An 18,866-nucleotide genomic window follows, 5' to 3' on the forward strand; every position below is an offset into this window, starting at 1 on the left:
AAACTTCCAACACTAAAATGATAGGTGTCTCAGTTATTTTGTCCACCCCCTGTATCTTGCCACTTTGAAATATCCAAAGGAATGTTGTCAAGTGGTTGAATTTCACAAACACAGTGGACTGCTGAAAAAAGGCTGCCAAACTGTGTGTGTGTGTGTGTGTGTGTGTGTGTGTGTGTGTGTGTGTGTGTGTGTGTGTGTGTGTGTGTGTGTGTGTGTGTGTGTGTGTGTGTGTGTGTGTGTGTGTGTGTGTGTGTGTGTGCCTGCGTGCGCTTGTGTGTGTGTGTGCGTGCGTTTGTATGTGTGTGTGTACGTGTGCACGTGTGCCTGAGTGCGCTTTTCTCAAGTGTGTGTGGCCAGTGTGCTTGTTTACATACACTGACATAGAGTAGACACAGTAGACCGGGTGTGTGTGTGGTGGGGGGGGGCAGGGTAGGGGGGACTGAACGATGTGGAGGAGCGGGGGGATGAATGAGGGGGTGAGCGGGGGTAGGGGGCAGAGTGGGGTTGGGGGGAATGAGTCGGGGTTGAATTAGGAGGTGGGGGGGGCAGAATAGTGTGTGGGGGGTTCGAGGGGGGCAGAATAATGTGTGTGTGTGTGTGGGGGGGGTTGACCTTTCAAACCTTTTGCATTGGATGCGGGGTGGGCGAGTATTTTTTGGGGGGTGGGGGGAGAATGAGTCAGGGGGGTTGAGCGTGGGGGGCAGAATAGTGGGGGATGAGTGAGGGGTGGAGGGGCAGAGTAGCATGGAAAGGATTTTTGAGGGGGTTGGGGGGCAGAATAGTGTGTGTGGGGGGGATGAGTGAGGGAATGGAGGAGAGAATAGTGAGAGAATAGTGTGTGGGGGGGAGACACTGCAGAGCAGGGGAAAGACGAGAGGGGGATACGCGCGCACACAAGCGCGCACACTCACCCTTGCTTTATGCAAAATAATGTAGGCCTGAATAACTTTTGGTCAGAAATCTAATGTGAAAAGTTTGGCAGATCAGTAGCCTTTTTTCAGCAGTCAACTGTGTATGTGTAATTCAATCATTTTCTGACAACAATCCTTAGGATATTGTCTATAGGAAATTTACATCTTTCTGTTGCCAACCTTTGTACTCACGTCTGTAGATAGGAGACAGGACAGGATTTCACTGAGAAAAGGTTGTCTTTATTGATAATTATGGTCTTACAGTATTGAATTTTTTTATAAAAGTCTGCCATTCTGAAAAACAGAGAACATTTTGAATTTTGGAGCACATTTGAGATGGCAACCAGCTGGTGAATCTTTTTCAATAGGCCTTCTGGTCTGAAAACCACTGTGAAAACCCTGACAGGACAATAGGCCTAATTTTCACAGCCATAGACTCTGTATTTGCATTTCAATCATTATTTTCAACACTTTCCTTTGGATATTGCAAGGTGGCCAACTTTATTTTCATTTCTTTTAGTTTAGTCAACCTTTGTAAACATGTATGTAAGGAAATAGTGCTGAAAGTAGTTCATCGTTCATGAATATCACCTTATAGTACAATGTAATAATGCATGAAAACAAGTCATTTTGGAAAATGGCGGCCATATTGAATTCTGAGCAAAAATTGACGTGGCCCCATGTTTTAATTTCTTCCAATAGGGCTTCTGGTCAGTAATCCACAGAGAAAAGTGCGGTAGGACGAAAGGCCTAATTTTCCCAGCTGATGACCTGTCTATACTGATTAGATTGCTGACTCCAAAGGACTTGGATTTTAGTGGTAGGTGTTTCATGTATATAATGTGCCTGGGCTTCCGACCCACATCCTAGAAAGCAGCTTTTATGATGATGGGTTAAACATTTATGGCACGTTGTATGGGGCAGCAGAGACCTGCATGTGAAAGTAGAATGGACTGCTGGGGATGGATGCTCTGAGGAGGAGGGTTTTGCTAGAACTCCTTTGATTCTTTTTTTGTATGGCATTTCATAAATGTAGGCCTCAGACAGATGAAATGCTTTGTAACCTAAACTAAAAGAGAACCTTTTGGGAACTTTTTGCTCTCATTGCCTGCGTTCCGATGAAAATATAGCCTCATTATTTTTTGAATTGTACTTTTTTACGTCTTGTGATGTGTTGTGTATGCATCAGTCCTCACACGTGAAGGTACAACTCCAAGTTTTAGAGTCCCTAGATGATGCCTGATGTTGTATTTTTGCTATTCATTTCTTTTAATTTTTCATACACCTATCCTTTTCCGTGCCACCTTCTGTAGGGAGAGTGAGTTAACCTATACCTCTGTGAAAATGTTGTTTTTTAATTTTAGATCAGTTGAAGCAGTCCAAATGACTACACGTGAGAGGAGCTGTCATTGCTGTCACATTCGTGGCTGTTTGATACAATACTGCATGTGTAGCCTGGTGAACCAGCGTCACCCGCTGGACGGCAAAATGTTTTGTCTACGGGTCGGTCTGGCCTCGCATAATGATTCAATGAAGCCAGAATGTCATGAATCTGGCAAACCAATTACAACGCATATGTGTTTTGAATCAAAGCGGGCAGGGTTTTGAGGGAAGGTTGTTCTCATCAACAATCTTCGGATGTCTTATGCATCGAGGCCAGACTAAATTAGACATCCACATTTAGTCTGGTTTATCAGGCTACTGCATGTGTCTAGTCTCCATAGAGCAGAGCAGGAGTGGGGAACCATTTTCATTCGAGGGCTGCTTCAAATTTTATAAAGTCCTCCAAGGGCCGTACTATGAACACAATCCAGGATTTCCCCCTGCACTTTAGGTCTATGTTGAAGGCGGCCACCTTTACAACAGATCCCACCTTCAAGAGGTCCGCTGAAAATATAAAGGAATTATATTGCAATTGCAAATGTGATTTGTAAGATGCCTTCATAAAGCATGTCATATTTCATGTGAAACTGCAGAACATCAGAATTACATTGGGGGCCACATAAGACGACCTCAAGGGTCGTAAATGGCCCTCAAGATATATAATAGGTTCCCCACCCCTGCCATAGAGTGATGATGGTCCTTTAGGCATCATTGTCATGCAGTTTGTGTATCTTCACGAATTAATGACATAAAACTGCTTTTGGATCCTTTGTAGCCAATTATATAAATTGGAAATGTCACTAAAGCCCACCAAAGAAATGAGATACACACTACAAAGTTTAATCAACCTCCAGATGAATAGAACAGTGTGACATATAGCTAGAGAGAGAGAGAGAGAGAGAGAGAGAGAGAGAGAGAGAGAGAGAGAGAGAGAGAGAGAGAGAGAGAGAGAGAGAGAGAGAGAGAGAGAGAGAGAGAGAGAGAGAGAGAGAGAGAGAGAGAGAGAGAGAGAGAGAGTTTGATAGAGAGAGAACACATGGCTTATAAAACTGATTTTTAACACTCACATGTCAATGAAACACCCACATCAATTTGTACCTTCTGCTTCCAATCAAATTAAATTACGGTTTTGTGCTGAGGAAGACTCCTGTGAATTCGTATAATTTGTTATTTTGAGGACAACGCCTAATCTTTTAGGTCCTACTGGATACATTTTCAACTAATTATGCTCAAAAGTATGTTCTACCTTGCTGCATAAACAAACAAAACTTCCCCAAAGTCATCCAGGTGAAATTTTTTTAATATCTTTCTTAGTGACGCGTAGTTGAAGGAGTAAGAACTTTTTCCTTTCCTTTTACATTGTTGTGATTTTCAGTGATGACTAAGTGGCTGTTTCCACGTAGCTGGATATTTTTATATGTGGATATTTTTTTCTCCTTGTTGCATTGGTTTGTGCATTGGTTTTGGCCTTTCATTTCCACGTAGCAGATATTTAAAACCCAGGTATAAAAAGGAGGAGAAAAAAATATCCTGTTTAGGGGGCTGAAACGCATTTGTTACAATGGAGGATTTAATTTTACACCTCAACAGGAGAAAGAAATACCCTGCTAAAAAAATATCCTGCTACGTGGAAACAGCACCTAATTAATAGTTCATGGCTGAGTAAAGCCTGGGACATGCTAGCTTCTGGATACACGTCCGTGAGCACATTTTCTGCATGAACACGAGGCCTTTACGTGGTCGTGTATTTTAGGTCAGTTTTGCACGTGGGAGACCACTTGACACAAGGTATGTGCGTACGGTGCACTGCAATATTCACCAAACTGCGAGGGGGGGCGATCTTCCGAACTTCAATGTTGAGGTCTCGGTAGAGTCAGAGGTGGAAAAACGTTAAAGAGAGTCCCACTGGCTATCTGCCCCCGAGATGATACATGTGCACGTGGTAGGGATGCAAATTATCGATTAATTCATTAATCATTAGTCTAATCGATCGCTTTACAATTAATTGATAAGCGGCGTTTTCCCCCCGTAATCTCAATGTTTCTCGGAAAAAAATACTAAATCTAAACATTTTAATTAAAAAATGAGATAAAATACCACATTTAAATTAATTCTATTTCAATTCTTTAACCCGAAGGTGATTTAAATATTCCCAGTATTCACACCCCTCTTCACACACACTCTTCATATGCCCATTTCACCTGGGTCTCTTGTCAGTTGAATTGTCGATTAATTGCGATTAATGTTTTTAATCGATTAATGCATTGATCGGTTAAAGTCGATTAATCGATTTATCGTTTGCATCCTAAGCACGTGGTTGCATGTGTAATTTAAGGCACACATCTAGCATGTGCAAATAAATTACTGGGAGCATTAACAGTTTTGCAGACTTCTATCATTTACTTCCGGTACTTTATTTTTGTCCAGCACCTGTGCCACTGGTGCACGCATTCTCTACCTTCTTACACATCTAGCATGTCCCTGGCCTTATTGTTAGTGAGTCCTCTGCAGTGTAAAACATTAGTGAATTTGGTGAATAATCCTCAACGGTGCCCTTCATTAAAGGGAAAAAGTTTTCTCCTTCTGTGTGAGCAATTTCAGGCTAATCTGTTTCACAGCAATTGTGTACTGTCCAGTTAAAATATTTTTCCCATCTGCAGTTTTCTTCCCCAGAAAAAAACATGAAACGAGTGTTGGTGTTTGCTAGCTTGATTGCTGGCCAGGTTAATTACTCCAACGGGTCTGAAGAAGCTGAACATCAGGCAGCAGATGCACTTGAGCCCCATGAAAACACCCCGTAATAGATTCATACAAGAGGCTGGAGCCTCCCCACCGGCCTGGCCAACACCACACATTTACACACGAACACAGCACTTTTTTGTATGGTTGATTCAACACTTTCAATGCTTACAGAGTAGGCCCCACACCATGATGAGTGTTAAAAATCAACTGTCTTGAATCAACACTGAACAATTTACTGGGCAGATTCTCCCAATCCACCCTCCACAAACTGTTAATAGTTACAGCTACAGGATTTACAGGGACAAACAAAACATTACAAATAAAAAAATAGAGCCAATGGTCAATAACCTCATGGTCTACAATGGCTACATCCAGGGCTCTAAATTAACACCCGCCAACCCGTCAATTGCGCGTGAAATTTCATTTTGGCTACTAGAGAAAATGATCTACGCGCCAATTTGGCTGGTAGCGCCAGACTGGAATACATGAACGCCTAAACCGCTGCTTCTATAATGAGCCCAACGATGGCAAGGTTCCTAATTCCTACATTACCCATGGACACTTCCGTCATGATGTAGGTTACAGCCATTCGTTAGTCATGTAATCACAGGAACGTAGCTGTTCGCATATTGGCTGCCTGCTTCACAGCGCGCACCAAGGCCACTGCTTGTTTGAAGAGCAGATTTTGAAAGCGGCTCGCGCAGCACTGAAGCCAGTTTCAATAATATGACTAGCGCGGGTTAGATCTACTTTTGTTTAGTTGTGTAGGTTTTGTATGGATGATAAAGAATGTCGTGGTGGTTACGGCAAGGTTCTGTGTCGGTGAATGCGAGTAGGCTAATACAGTAGCCTAACAGCGACGTTAAAATGGAGTGGTGGAGCGAATAAGATCAGGACAGATGTGGAGAGCTGTGCCTGTCAGTTTGAGCGTAGCTGTCAGTCAGAAGTCGTCTGACATTTTCATAGTCCTGGCCCAATTGCATGTAGGCCTAGTTGCTGACCTTGCATGGACGTGCAAGTAGCCTACGTGAAAAAAAACTACCGACGCTATGGAAGTAACAAAGAAAGCGAACATTTCCGTGACATGGTGTAATCGCTACTTGTCATTTTGTTGCCCACCGTATGATCTGAGGTCCTGGAGGAAATGAAGGTGTCTCCTACTGTACATAAACACATGACATCACAGGCTACACTTTATTGAACAACGTGTGTGTGTGCGCGCGCGCAGCTGTGTGTTTGTGTTCTCTCCTTTCCTCTCTTCTCCTTCCTCTCTTCTCCTCTCCACGGCTGTTTGTGTGAGTGAGGGCGTGTGGGGATGTGAGGGTCTGTGGTGATGCCTGTATGTGTTTTTTGTTAGTGCTATGTTAAAGGTCTGGCATATGTGATGTGATTCACTGTTTTCAGTGGAAATGAAAGAAAAACTAATGCAATGGATTGAGTAATACAAATTAAACAGAAGTAAAAAAATGTTGTAAAGTTTATATAGCATATAGGCCTATAGTATGTATATTCTTTATGTGTGTTGTGGAAATAGTGGAATAAAATAATAAAAAACATAACGCATAGTTTATTTCGGCGAGATAAAAGAAATGGCTAGTTGAACTTCTGTTTGGCTGATAAGAAAAAATATCTAACAGTCAAATTGGCTGGTGGTGGAAAAAGTTAATTTAAAGCCCTGGCTACATCTATGATGTAAATATTCACGTTACCTCGACTGTTGAGCACTGCGAAATGTTCATAGGCACCAGACAGGTTTAAACCCTCTCATCTCAAGCCCTGTGGGCAGCAGTCCAGCGTAACCTGAAGGCAAACCATGCCAGGAGAGCCGTGAACACTCGGGGATGTGAGAGAAGATGGGTGCTTAGCACTTTGGCAGTTCATTGTGATTTGCAGTATGACTTGGCTGTATCCACAAAGCTTTTTTTTTAGCAGAGTGCCAATCACCCCTTTCAACAGAAGTAACTGTTTTTGGAAAGCTTGTTGAACTTAATTTTAAGTGGGCATGTCTCATGTCTGGCTGATACGTAGTGGCATAAATTCCACCCACTTTGCCCAGCTTTTAAGTAACCCTCAGGCTCATCTCCCTGGCAGTGCATCAGTGACAGCTTCACTTGGCATGGAGTCACATGTTTATCTGATCATGCGGTATACTCACCCTAAATCTACAATTAAAATTAACGTTTTGCAGCCTCATTTCCGCATAGGTTTGCACTGATAACACATCCTGTCACTCACTGCACATCTCTCTCTCTCTCTCTCGCGCTCTCTCTCTCTCTCTCTCTCTCTCTGTCTCTGTCTCTCTCTCTCCCTCGCTCTCAAAGTTAGCACTACTGCCCACACGTTGTTAATTTGATTCACCACTCAGTGTCCTTCGTCAAGTGTCCTTGGTTCGCTAATTTGTTTTTTTCCCCTCTTTTGCCGTTTGTGTACAGAGAGCTGTGATGGATCACTGGTGTCTCACCTCCCTCCCTCGGCCTTCAAGAGCTCCTCTCAGCTGTCCAGTAGCCATGGCCCAGGCTTTGCCAAACTCAATCGCAGAGACGGTCAGTGTATATTTTTTCTTAAATCTAATTCATTTATTTATTCGGGTGTTGCCATTTGTCTTTAATCTGATAGCAGAGTGGAATAAGGCATGGAACAAGACAAGATGAGAAGCGCGATAAAGGTTGAATTTCAAAGTTGAGCACTTCAAGGTCAGATTCAAAGCCAGGGATCTCATGTACGCACAAAAAAGCTCCATAAATAAGTCACACAAATGTTCATATGTACTAATACTGACTTGACATGAAAAAGTACATGTGTACTAAATTTCATGTGAAATCAGACACATCACATGAATAACCATGAAAACGTGTTTATGCATGGACTGATAAATTTGAAATTTTAGGTGCAAATGTATCTACGCAAAGATTCAGTAGGAATCATTGTACATGAGGCCCCAGGTCTCCAGGTTTATGGTATGGACATTTTAGTCAAATGTACCACTGTGCTCGTCTGTGCTCCAATGTGCTTTGCCTCTAGAAATCATCAGTTTTTGCAAAGAGATTTGGCCCTGGCCCATTCTTTTGGAGCCAGTGCTGGATCAATGGAAAAGCTTAATTGCAGCACGATGGCACTATAGCTCCACAATTGACTCTGTGAATAACTATTGCTAATTCAAATTAGGTTGAGGTTATTGGGTGGGCTTGAAAGAGTCTGTGTGTCATGAAATTACCTTTGCAATTCCTCTCATTATTCAGGAACAAAAGGAATAAATGACTGTTGCTTGACCCCCTCAAACATTCCAATACACAACTGAGAGCTACTTATGTGAAGCTTGTGGTGCTATTTATGATTCATGCATTTGACCTTCAGCGATGATAGAACTCTGAAAGGAGGCGGATATCATTCAGCCGCCGTGGTACATCTGAGCAGAAAATGCATGGCTGCAGAAGGCGCATCTAGTATTCTCTGGGCTTTATCAGATCCTGCTCTGAATGTAGTCTGAAGGAATTCTCCTAACTGTAAGGGTTTTCAAAAGAGTTTACATTCTCTACAACATCTGGTGTTTTGTGATTGCTTGTAGGCCTGAAATGATTCAATGCAAAGTTGCACCCGGCATGGTGTTTTTGTCGTGATATGGTGTCATCGTTCAAGGCCAGGGGAAGGTATTCGTCACCATTGCCGGGGATTGCACGTCATGTCAGTCGGAGTGCATCAGCAGCTTAAAGCTGTCATGTCTCTCCATTATGCAGTTTTAATTAAAGATCTGATTCTGTTGCATTTTCATTTGGGTGGCTGCTGCTGCTGCCAGTCAGTGGCCATGTTGTATATCACCCAGGAACAAGGGAACCGAAAGGCTGCAAAGATAGTGTGACAGCGACAGGCATGCAAGACTCACTGCAGAACAATCTTGTGGAAATGAAAAGGTTTTTTAAAATGGAAAGTTGGACCAGTATGATTGTTCTGGTGGTCTATTTTTTGCGTATACTGTGCTGTATGTCCCGCCGCATCAAATCCCTCACCACTTGTTCTGCATGCGTACATTATACATTTCAGGTGAGGATTCAGGTCGAAGATGAGCTGACAGAGGATTTATGACCGGGTAGGCGCTCTACACGTTGTAAGTGATTGTTAGGTCAGGCCCGAGGGATGTGATTTAAATTGAATGGCGTTAGTATAAATAGTGTTAGGAGGTGAGCAGCAGGGGAGTCGGCTTATTAGTTGGCTGTCTTAGAGATGACTGCATGCAGCCCAACACAGCTCTGTCTGGACCTGGGCCTGTGCTATACCACTCCCCCATAGAGTGAAAATGACAGAAGGAAACGAGCATAGCCCACCACTGGGCCGCACCTTGGCTTATGTGTTGTGTATCTTTAGCTTACTGGAAAGACATCACTGTGTGAACTATGCAGTAAGTATTTAGGTCTAGTGTCCAAAATGTACAGAAGGCAGGAATAAGCTTCCTGAAATCTCTTTATAAAGACACTCTTTCTTGACAGCAGGGGAAAACACTACCAACAAAAGCAGGAAAAAGCAGACAGTAGAGTTAGCTAAATCCAGTTGTGTGGCGCACACCCCCCTGCTAACTGGCTTGGCATGGTGAGGCTTTCTTTCCTAATCACTGGGTTTTGATAGACAACTAGAGAACACATAGAGTCAGATTGAGTTTATCTGGACCGCACACATGCAGAAACCCCCGGACTTGGCAGCAGGGCAGGGAGACACAGGGCCATTGTTTGTCTTCCTTTACGTATGTCGTGCTACTGAGCAGTTTGGACTGGTTGGATGGGCTGGCTGCTTGGCTGTTTGGCTCGCTTGTCATCACAGTGCCTGTCAACACCTCTTTGACATCACTGAGTGGACTGATTGGGTTCCTCCATTGACCATGTGGCTTGCAGGAACTGTTGCACAATGAAGCCAAATGAAATGTATACCACTATATGGAAAGGCCTTTCTGTAATAGAAAAAAATAACCGTAAACACAATTTCTACACATAGAAATTCTGATGATGAGGATGGTGATGGTGGTGGTGGAGATTGTTGTTGTTGTTGTGACTTGACAATCTACGTATGGCCATTATACAGTATAGTTGGCTGTACACCAAAACTAGATGGTAATTATGGAAAAGAAATACTATTTTTCTTTGCTTCTCCAGTAGATGGGAAGATATAGAAGAAAATAATATTTATTTCTTTAGTGTCTGGTGTACAGAAGATGGGAAATACAGAGATATCACTGCATTTGTCTCTCTGTCCCTCAAGAGACTCTTTAGGGCCTTTCCCATTACTAATCTCCACCCCTACCCCTTTGCCTTCCTCTTGCCCCCTCGTGCTTTCAAACAAAGCCGCAAGGTGTAGGGCTTGAAACGCAACCCCTATGGATTGGGATGCCCCTTCAACAATTACGGAATGACACTCACAGCTGTCACTAATTCCATGCATTAGGTTGACGTTAATAGCGATTTTTTTCATGTGCGTTTCACGGAGAAAAGGTCCATCACACATTAGGACAATGTTAAACTTAGTACAATGGAATAATTATTACCACTTTAAAACCGACAATTGTGGCGAAGATAATTAATCTCGTGTGCTGTTGTGGATGCAGCGGTTTGCCGCCCATTTTTAAATGCAATCGCAATGCATTCAGGGAAATCTGTCGAAGCCCTCCGTCCATGGAGTGAGGTGTCTGAAAATCTCCGCGCGGAGGGGATGGTGAACGTGAATCGGGATGGCACTACGCCTACACGTGGATGTGCAAAACGGAGGCAAAGGGGATTGGCGTAGCGCTAAGGGGTGTAATGGGATTCACCCTTAACGCAGAAATATACATACCACGACAACAGCGAGGCGATTGACGGAAGTAATTGACTTTGTATTGAGTCGCGCGACAAACCGATTCTGGAGACTAGAGCGATTTGCACAACGAGCGCGACAGTTTGAAGTTGAAATCCTTTCAACTTTCTATGACGTGGTTCGGCGACAAGCCGCGACAGCTGTATAGGTCTCTGCAGATTTATAGCAAAGTACTCTAATGAAAACTAGCCAAACTATTAGTAAATAACCCTAATCATGTTGATGTTAACTGTTTTAAGTGGAATAGTGTATCTCACCCAGATGTTCAGTCACAGTTTTCTCAGTTTTCTAAACGTAACACCATATTGGGAAACTCAACATTGCAGAATGCCACCATTACACTGGGGGCAGGAAGCTGTTGTTTTGTTGAGTGAGAACAAGGTGCCTTCAAGGAGGCTTTACCATACAAGGGATGGAGATGCCTACAGTATGTGCTTGCTTGTGTATTAATTATACATGGGTGTAGCACTGTTGTGCTGAGCACAACAGATATTTTTTATTTTTTTTAAGTTTTTTTAGGCGCTTGAGCTATGAAGACCTCTGTAGGCCTCTAAGCAGGAGAGTGTTCCAATTTGAGACGGTATTAAGAATTTATGGTAATGGAGTTTTTTTGTGTGCACATACCTCAGGACCCCCTTAGAAATACCAAGCTCAGCTTGGGGCTGGCTCTAATTTGCATAGAAGTGTCAACACCTGGAAAGAAAAAAGAGTGACCTGGTATTGTCCTGCCATCTGTATAGAGTGGCATCTTGCCCAAGGAGCTTTGCCGCTACATTGTGTTTTGAGAAAAAAAGATGTGGTGCAGATCATGCACTAATGGCTGCTAAAGGATACTGCGACACAGCATTTTTTCACATAATTGGCATGCAGCGTCATGGGCAGCGCCAAGGCCAATGGAAGGTCATTTATTATTGGACGTTAATTTGAACCCAGTTGCAGTTAAGTGGATTTGCGGCCAAGTGAGACAATTTGTATTCTTTGTCAAGCCAGAGAGCGCTAACTGCCTTTTTTTTAACACAACCTTGTTGTAAAGCTTAATTGCACTAATAAAATACAGATAATGCAATGGTATATCAATTTTATTAGGCAATAGGTTGAATATTGACATTAGTGCCACGATAAAAGAGCCATTACAAGTGGCCAACAAACCATCAGCCTAATACATGGTGTGATTAACACACACATATACATAATAAGTACTAATCTCGCTTGATTAATGAACAATATTGTTCAATGTACAGCAACAAGACAGTACAGGTTCTTTTGTTGCTTCAGTCTTGATTAATATGTGGAGCTCTCTTGGGGCGCTATTGCATGATTTTAGTCAAGTCAAGTCAAGTCAAGTCAAGTTTATTGTCAATTTCTTTACATGCACTGGTCATACAAAGAATTTGAAATTGCGTTTCTTGCTCTCCCATGCAGACATAGACTAATCTAGGTAAGGACATAGACAGTATAGACATAGACAGTACTCATACATGGACATAAGACAGTATGGACGTAGACATTGCTCATACAGACATTTAAAGTGCAAGACTGGACAACAGAAGACTTGTAGAGAACATACATTAGAGGAGGTATTTTGTTGTGCTTTTTCTAAAAGTCCTTTATAGCGTTCTGACATAGTAATAGTAGCATTTGAAGAAAATAAATAATTAAAAAAAGGTTTATTAAATACACCAGCAGCAGTATGTGTGTGTGTGTGTGTTTGTATGTGTTTTGTGTGTGTGTGTGTGTGTGTGTGTGTGTGTGTGTTTAGTGCAGGTAGAAAGTGCGGTGTGCGTCTGTGTGTGTGTTTGTGTACCTGTGTATGTGTGTGTGTGTGTGTGTGTGTGTGTGTGTGTGTGTGTGTGTGTGTGTGTGTGTGTGTGTGTGTGTGTGTGTGTGTGTGTGTGTGTGTGTGTGTGTGAGTATGGGTTGTGTGTCAGTGTGTGTATGTTTGGGTTTAGTGCACAAAGTGCGGTGTGCTTGTGTGTATGTGTGTGTATGTGTGTGTGTGTGTGTGTATGTATGTGTGCATGTGTATGTTTTGAGTTAGTGCAGGTTGAAAGTTCAGTCACAGATGTAGTAGTGCAGGTGGAATGTTCAGTCGCAGATATGGTGGTGGGGATGAGGGGGGGAGCGTTGTCAGTGGCCTGGCTGGCTAGAGGCTGACAGTGAAGGGAGAGTGGGTTGAGTGTTCAGTATCTTGATTGCTTGATGCATCGTGCTGCTTGCAAGCCTGGTGGTACGGGAACGGAGGCGCCTGTACCTCTTTCCAGAGGGCAGGAGGCTGAACAGTTTGTGTGCAGGGTGGCTTGTGTCTTTGATGATCATCAGTGCTTTCCGGGTGAGGCGTGCGGTGTAAATGTCCTGCAGGGAGGGGAGTGGTACTCCAATGATCTTCTTCGCTGTGTTCACAACACGCTGGAGTGTCTTCCTGTTTTTCTCCGTGCAGCTTCCTCCCCACACTGTGATGCAGCTGGACACAACGCTCTCTATGATTCCTCTGTAGAATGTTGTCATGATGGAGGGTGTAGCACTTGCCTTCTTTAGTTTGCGCAAGAAGTAGAGACGCTGATGGGCCTTCTTCGCCAGTGATGTAGTGTTGGTGGTCCAAGAGAGGTCGTCGCTGATGTGCACTCCAAGGAACTTGGTGCTGCTCACTCTCTCCACAGCATCACCGTCGATGGTCAGTGGTGGCAGTTGTTTTTGGACCCTCTGAAAGTTGACGACAATCTCCTTGGTCTTGTTGACATTCAGCAGGAGGTTGTTGTCTTTGCACCATCTGGCCAGCAGGTCTACTTCTTCTCTGTAGTGGGTCTCATCGCCCTTAGTGATGAGGCCCACCAGTGTTGTATCATCCGCAAACTTCACTAGATGGTTAGTGCTGTGGGTCGTTGTGCAGTCATGTGTCAGCAGCGTGAACAGCAGGGGGCTGAGAACACAACCTTGCGGAGCCCCCGTGCTCAGGGTCAGGGTGCTTGAGGTGTTATTCCCTACCCGTACTGCTTGTGGTCTCTGCATCAGGAAGTCCAGCAGCCAGTTGCAGAGGGAGGTGCTGAAACCTAGTTTGTCCAGTTTTCTGATGAGTTGTTGTGGTATTATGGTATTGAATGCTGAACTGAAGTCAATGAACAGCATTCTCACATATGAGTCTTTATTGTCCAAGTGGGTGAGGGCTGGATGGAGGGCAGAGCAGATTGCATCCTCCGTGGATCGCTTGGCTCGGTATGCGAACTGGTAGGGGTCCAGGGTGGGGGGTAGGGTGGCTTTGATGTGTGACAGGACTAGCCGTTCGAAGTTTTAAAGCTGCAACATCTGTGGCTCAACAAAGTACTAAGCTACTGTATTATCACCTGAGCCTGGCACCATTATCGGAGTTAATTCTGAATCGTAGAACAAAAGAAGACACTTGAACACCTCTAACAGTCTCCATCTCCGAGCAAATGTCAGATGCGTTTTCAGATGCGTCAAAGAGTGAAAACATAAAAGTCATCATGGATGACAGATCAACCAAAGCCATCTGCAGGAGAATTAAGGCTCTTTTTTTTCAAAAATGTACCAAGCACCTCAAACGAGCTCTGGGCTGCCGCAGCCTCACACATAAACACAAAAAAACATGGTTGTGTGTGGTGGGATACCTATAATTTATTGCCTCCATGGTGCAGATGGAATTGGCCATCTGCTCTGTTAGTAAATGGAGTAGCTGACTAAACTCCAGACTCTTGTGTGTGTGGGGGCGGCCCAGCCAGCACTGGTCCAATTTCAAACTTTGTAATGTATGGTAATAGGTGGTGCTACTACCATGAAGTAGTAAGAAGTCATTTATAACCAGCCATACACTCCCACTCTAGTGCATGAAAAATGACTTTACTGTATGTTTCTGTGTCAAGATGTTCACTCTCCTTACTTCTGTAAAACAGCAATAACAGCATTGGCCTTCCCTGTTATTAGGTCTATGCAGTTGAGATTCAGAATATGGTATCAATTAAAATATTGAAGAAATTGAGTATATGCTCCTCTTTATTATCAGAGAACCTGTGAACGATCAACATCCAGAGTCTGTCAAGTAATTTAATTCAGATTCATAGTCAAGTTGCTGCTCTTTACAAATAATAATCAATGCATTCTGCAAGTATAGGTTTACTTACTTGCAATTAGCTTGTGAACTTAAAAAAATGAAACAATACCCCATTGAAACACAAAAAGAGAGAAAGGGGATAGGTTGTGGGTCACACAAATCCATTCTTTAACCGCTATCAAAAGATTGTTTTGCCTGAAGTCAGGTCTCTCTTCAGGTTTTAACAATATTCAGCGTGCAAATAATACTTTTACAACAGAGCAGTCATGACACTAACAGAATAGAAGATCTTTTTTTGGGGTTCATATATGTTTGCCTTTACTAAGCAAATCTGATCTGATCTTTTGGCTCAGAAAGGAAACGGTTACATTTATCTCCCATCTCCCAATCGTTTGCTCATTACAGCTCATAAATGTGTAGACTCTCTATTAGTGTCACCCAGAGCAGTCACGCACTGTAAAATAAGGCTTGCTGTGTTCCGTTGGCTTAATTATCATCTAAACGCAATGCTTCCATATGCCCAAGCACATACAGCATGCCACCTTTGCCTTAACAAGATGTTGATTTCATTGGATGGCTGTATTTATACAGTGTCTTCTCAATTGCAACCAGGTGGAAAAACTGTAAATTATTGATGAGCAAATGCGTAGTTCATTAGACAAGCATCTGGTCCTTCACAGGAACACTGGTCTCTGAGCCAAAACACATGTGCAGACTGTTTTGTTCCGCTGTCAGACTGATCAGAGATAAAGCACGCCTTTTATTTCCCCACGTTGTTTTTTTCCTGTCTCATCTTTTGCCCTCAGGAAAAGAGGTTGGCATTTCACATCTTGGGGTTAGATGCAATGTGATTGATCGAACATGGTTATGGCTAATTACGTAAGTCATAACTAACGTAAATTCCAAGGCCATACCAGCATGAGAGCTAGATTTTTTGTATTGACTTTGTTGAGCGTAAATATGCCACAAAGAAACTTCTTCCCTATCTTTCTAAGGTGTACCCTCAAACTATTGAAGGGCTTTTTCATGTAACAGCATGTTTAAGACTGACATTCAAAGAAAATATTTTAAAAGGTCAGACTAGCCAAAGAATGCAGCTCTGCTTCTGGTCTAGTTCAGTAGGTTAGGTGATTGATTGAACATGGTAATTAAATCATAACACACACTAGTGCAAACACCAAGGCCATAGCTAATTTCACCAGTATGTGAGCTGTTTTTTTATTCTTCATAACTATCTTCTCCAGCAAGTAAAGCAGAAAGGTTTCTAAGGTGTACCCTGAAACTATTAAGGGCTTTTTCATATAATGGCAAGTCTAACACTGACATTCAAAGAAAGGATTTGAAAAGGCCAGACTGGTAGACGAATGCAGCACAGCTTCTGGTCTAGTTCAGAGGGAATGCACACTCTACCTATTTCATATTCTTTTTAAAGGGGACTTGGCAAAGCATATCCTGTGGACTCCTTTTCTTCCTCTTTTTTGAGACATTTCAAGTCTCACTATACAGAGAACTGGCCATTTGAACTTACGAGAAAGACTGTTATGTGCCAGAGAGGTCATTTGTCTATACCATTGTCACTCCAAAATAGTTAATTGAGTTATTTCTCCTTTTAAACATAAATTGCGAATTTCATTTAGTTGCCTGGTTCAATTAAGTTGTAACAAAGCATGAAGGCCACAATTGCTTTTCCTTTACGGTTTTAGCCCATTACCTACTATATTTCCTTGTAGAGAGCAGATTGGTGCCCAAAAATAATATTTGTACCATAATTTTGTCCTCTGTACTGACTTAATCCAAAGCACTCTTCTCTGAGTCAAGGTTATATTTAAAACCCTTTATTTCACATTGGGGTGTACCAATATAAAAACGCCGACCGGTTTCAGCCGTCTGGCCTTCGTCAGAGCATACACCCCAATGTGAAATGAAGGGTTTTTAATATAACGTCAACCTTGACTCGGAGGAGAGTGCTTTGGATTAAGTCAGTCATTCCATAATGCCTTAAAAAAACATTTGGTTTGTGTACAAGGTTTTGGTACGATAGTTCAACAATTTCCATCTGGCAACACTGGTGGATATGCAATAGAAGATGTTCATTTTGCTTTTATTGTGTGGTTTCAGCCGCAGTATGCGTTAAAGAAAGAAACACCACCACCCTTGCATAGCCCTGACTCAATGAATGAACAAAGTGTTTGGACAGTTTTATCTAATCAACAACAAGAGGGTGTTTATGCTTCAATGCTGCTTTTGAAGCTCTGAGCTCATCTATCAATAATGCTTGACGAGTACCGGGGACGACACTCTAAATGTGTTATTTCTGTGAAAGGAACATTAGTATAATTTAAGCTAACAATGGAGCTGCTTCAACAGCGTAAATTGTTTATCTCTGATATGCTAGCAATCAATTAGCCAAATCTAGGCTTGAATGGCAATCAAGTCCATCCTCAAAACAGTGACTAAATGAATTTGCTTCTTTGAATAGCCTACCTAATGCTGTCAAAAGTGTAGAGGGCCCATCTGAGGAGGAGAATGGAATGGGAGGGGGTGCAGGAAGAGCTGCGCTCATGGCGTTGTATATTTAGCTTGCCGTCAGTGAAGATGGAGTTGATAACCCAAACACCCATTCCCCACCAGTATAGATTATTTTCCCACTTATCTCTTGCCAAAAAAAACCCTTTCTAGGCCTGTCAAGGGAATGTGCACCACTCACTACAAAGCAACGGTGATACCAGAGATTCTAGGAGTATTATCCAGTCTCTCTGGTGATACCGGTACCAGTTGGAAATTTTCCAGATGTAACAGTCCCGAAATTATCCACATTTCAATTTTGGGACACACTCCATTTGGTTTTTCAAAAAAACGTATTCAGTTTTGCTGCAATTGCATTGCATTGCACATCACACTGTTGGACGGCTAACTGTCTGGCTTGAATATCTAATTTGATGACACTGATACTGAATCTCTGCCCTGCTGGCACATCCCCACTGACCTGTCATTGCAGTAACCTCCCAGCCTCTCCTGTTGCCAAGAGGAGGGTTGAGACATGAGGCAACATTTTTGTCCTGAAAAGCATTGAGACTCCATGTCGAGAGTAAAAAAAAAAAGGCATTGAGACTATCCCTTCAGAGGAAATGTAAAAAAATATGTAGCTTTAGATTATGTTCATGTTTTCTATGCAGTGAAAGGAAAGTGGAAAGAAGAGCACAATGTTTACACGACAGGAAGTGAACTTCAGAGACTAGATTTATCGTAACTGGGAGATTAGCCTTTTATTATCATCCATGAATGTAGCCCTCGTGGGATCCTCCTGGTTCATATACTATTTATAAATGGAGACATTTTTTCTTTTGGGGAGTGTTCGTTGCAGTCCTGCAAGGCTGGGGTGCATTTCTCAAAACCAAAGTTGCTTACTCCATTAGCTACTTTGTTGTTTTCAATGCATTTTCCCATTGGCAACTACCGAAGTTGCTAACAGGCTAACAACTTCTCTTTTGAGAAACTCACCCCTGAACAGTATGCAATTGTTTTTTTTCATCAATTTGACTCAAACTTGCCTGTTTATGTCCTGTCAGTAGTGAGGAAAGGTCGTTGCATTTGGTCACTCCTATCACAGGGTCAATGGCAGCGTCTAACTGTAGCGGTCTTTAAGACTAACCTTTTGCACACTTCGAAATGTCAAAAGCAGGGTCATTATTCCACAACAAATGCACTGCATAAAATGTTTCCGAATTTGTGCAATGGTATTTCAGTGCAAATTTGTCCCATTCCAGCACAGTATGCCTGGCCCTTGGATTTTGAATGCAGTGTTTTTTGGGTATGAAAGTAAGCAGCCTTTGTGAGACTGCTGATGCGAAAAAAATGTCATCAGTCAAAAAACCCTCCTGTTTCAAAGTGAAAAATATGTTGAGCTCACCGTCTGATAGACTGCTTGTGTC

General features: G+C 42.6%; 1 protein-coding gene across 1 annotated transcript in view; it reads left to right on the forward strand.

Annotated features, from left to right (window-relative positions):
- The window catches only part of cntnap3 (contactin associated protein family member 3), a 130,904-nt gene that overhangs the window by 20,244 nt on the left and 91,794 nt on the right, over positions 1 to 18,866 (forward strand). The window contains exon 2 of the mRNA XM_063212756.1: positions 7,469 to 7,579. Coding sequence (XP_063068826.1) covers positions 7,469 to 7,579 — 111 coding nt within the window. The remainder of the gene's footprint in view (positions 1 to 7,468; positions 7,580 to 18,866) is intronic.

Source organism: Engraulis encrasicolus, chromosome 12, assembly GCF_034702125.1.
Source record: "Engraulis encrasicolus isolate BLACKSEA-1 chromosome 12, IST_EnEncr_1.0, whole genome shotgun sequence".
NCBI lineage: Eukaryota > Metazoa > Chordata > Actinopteri > Clupeiformes > Engraulidae > Engraulis > Engraulis encrasicolus.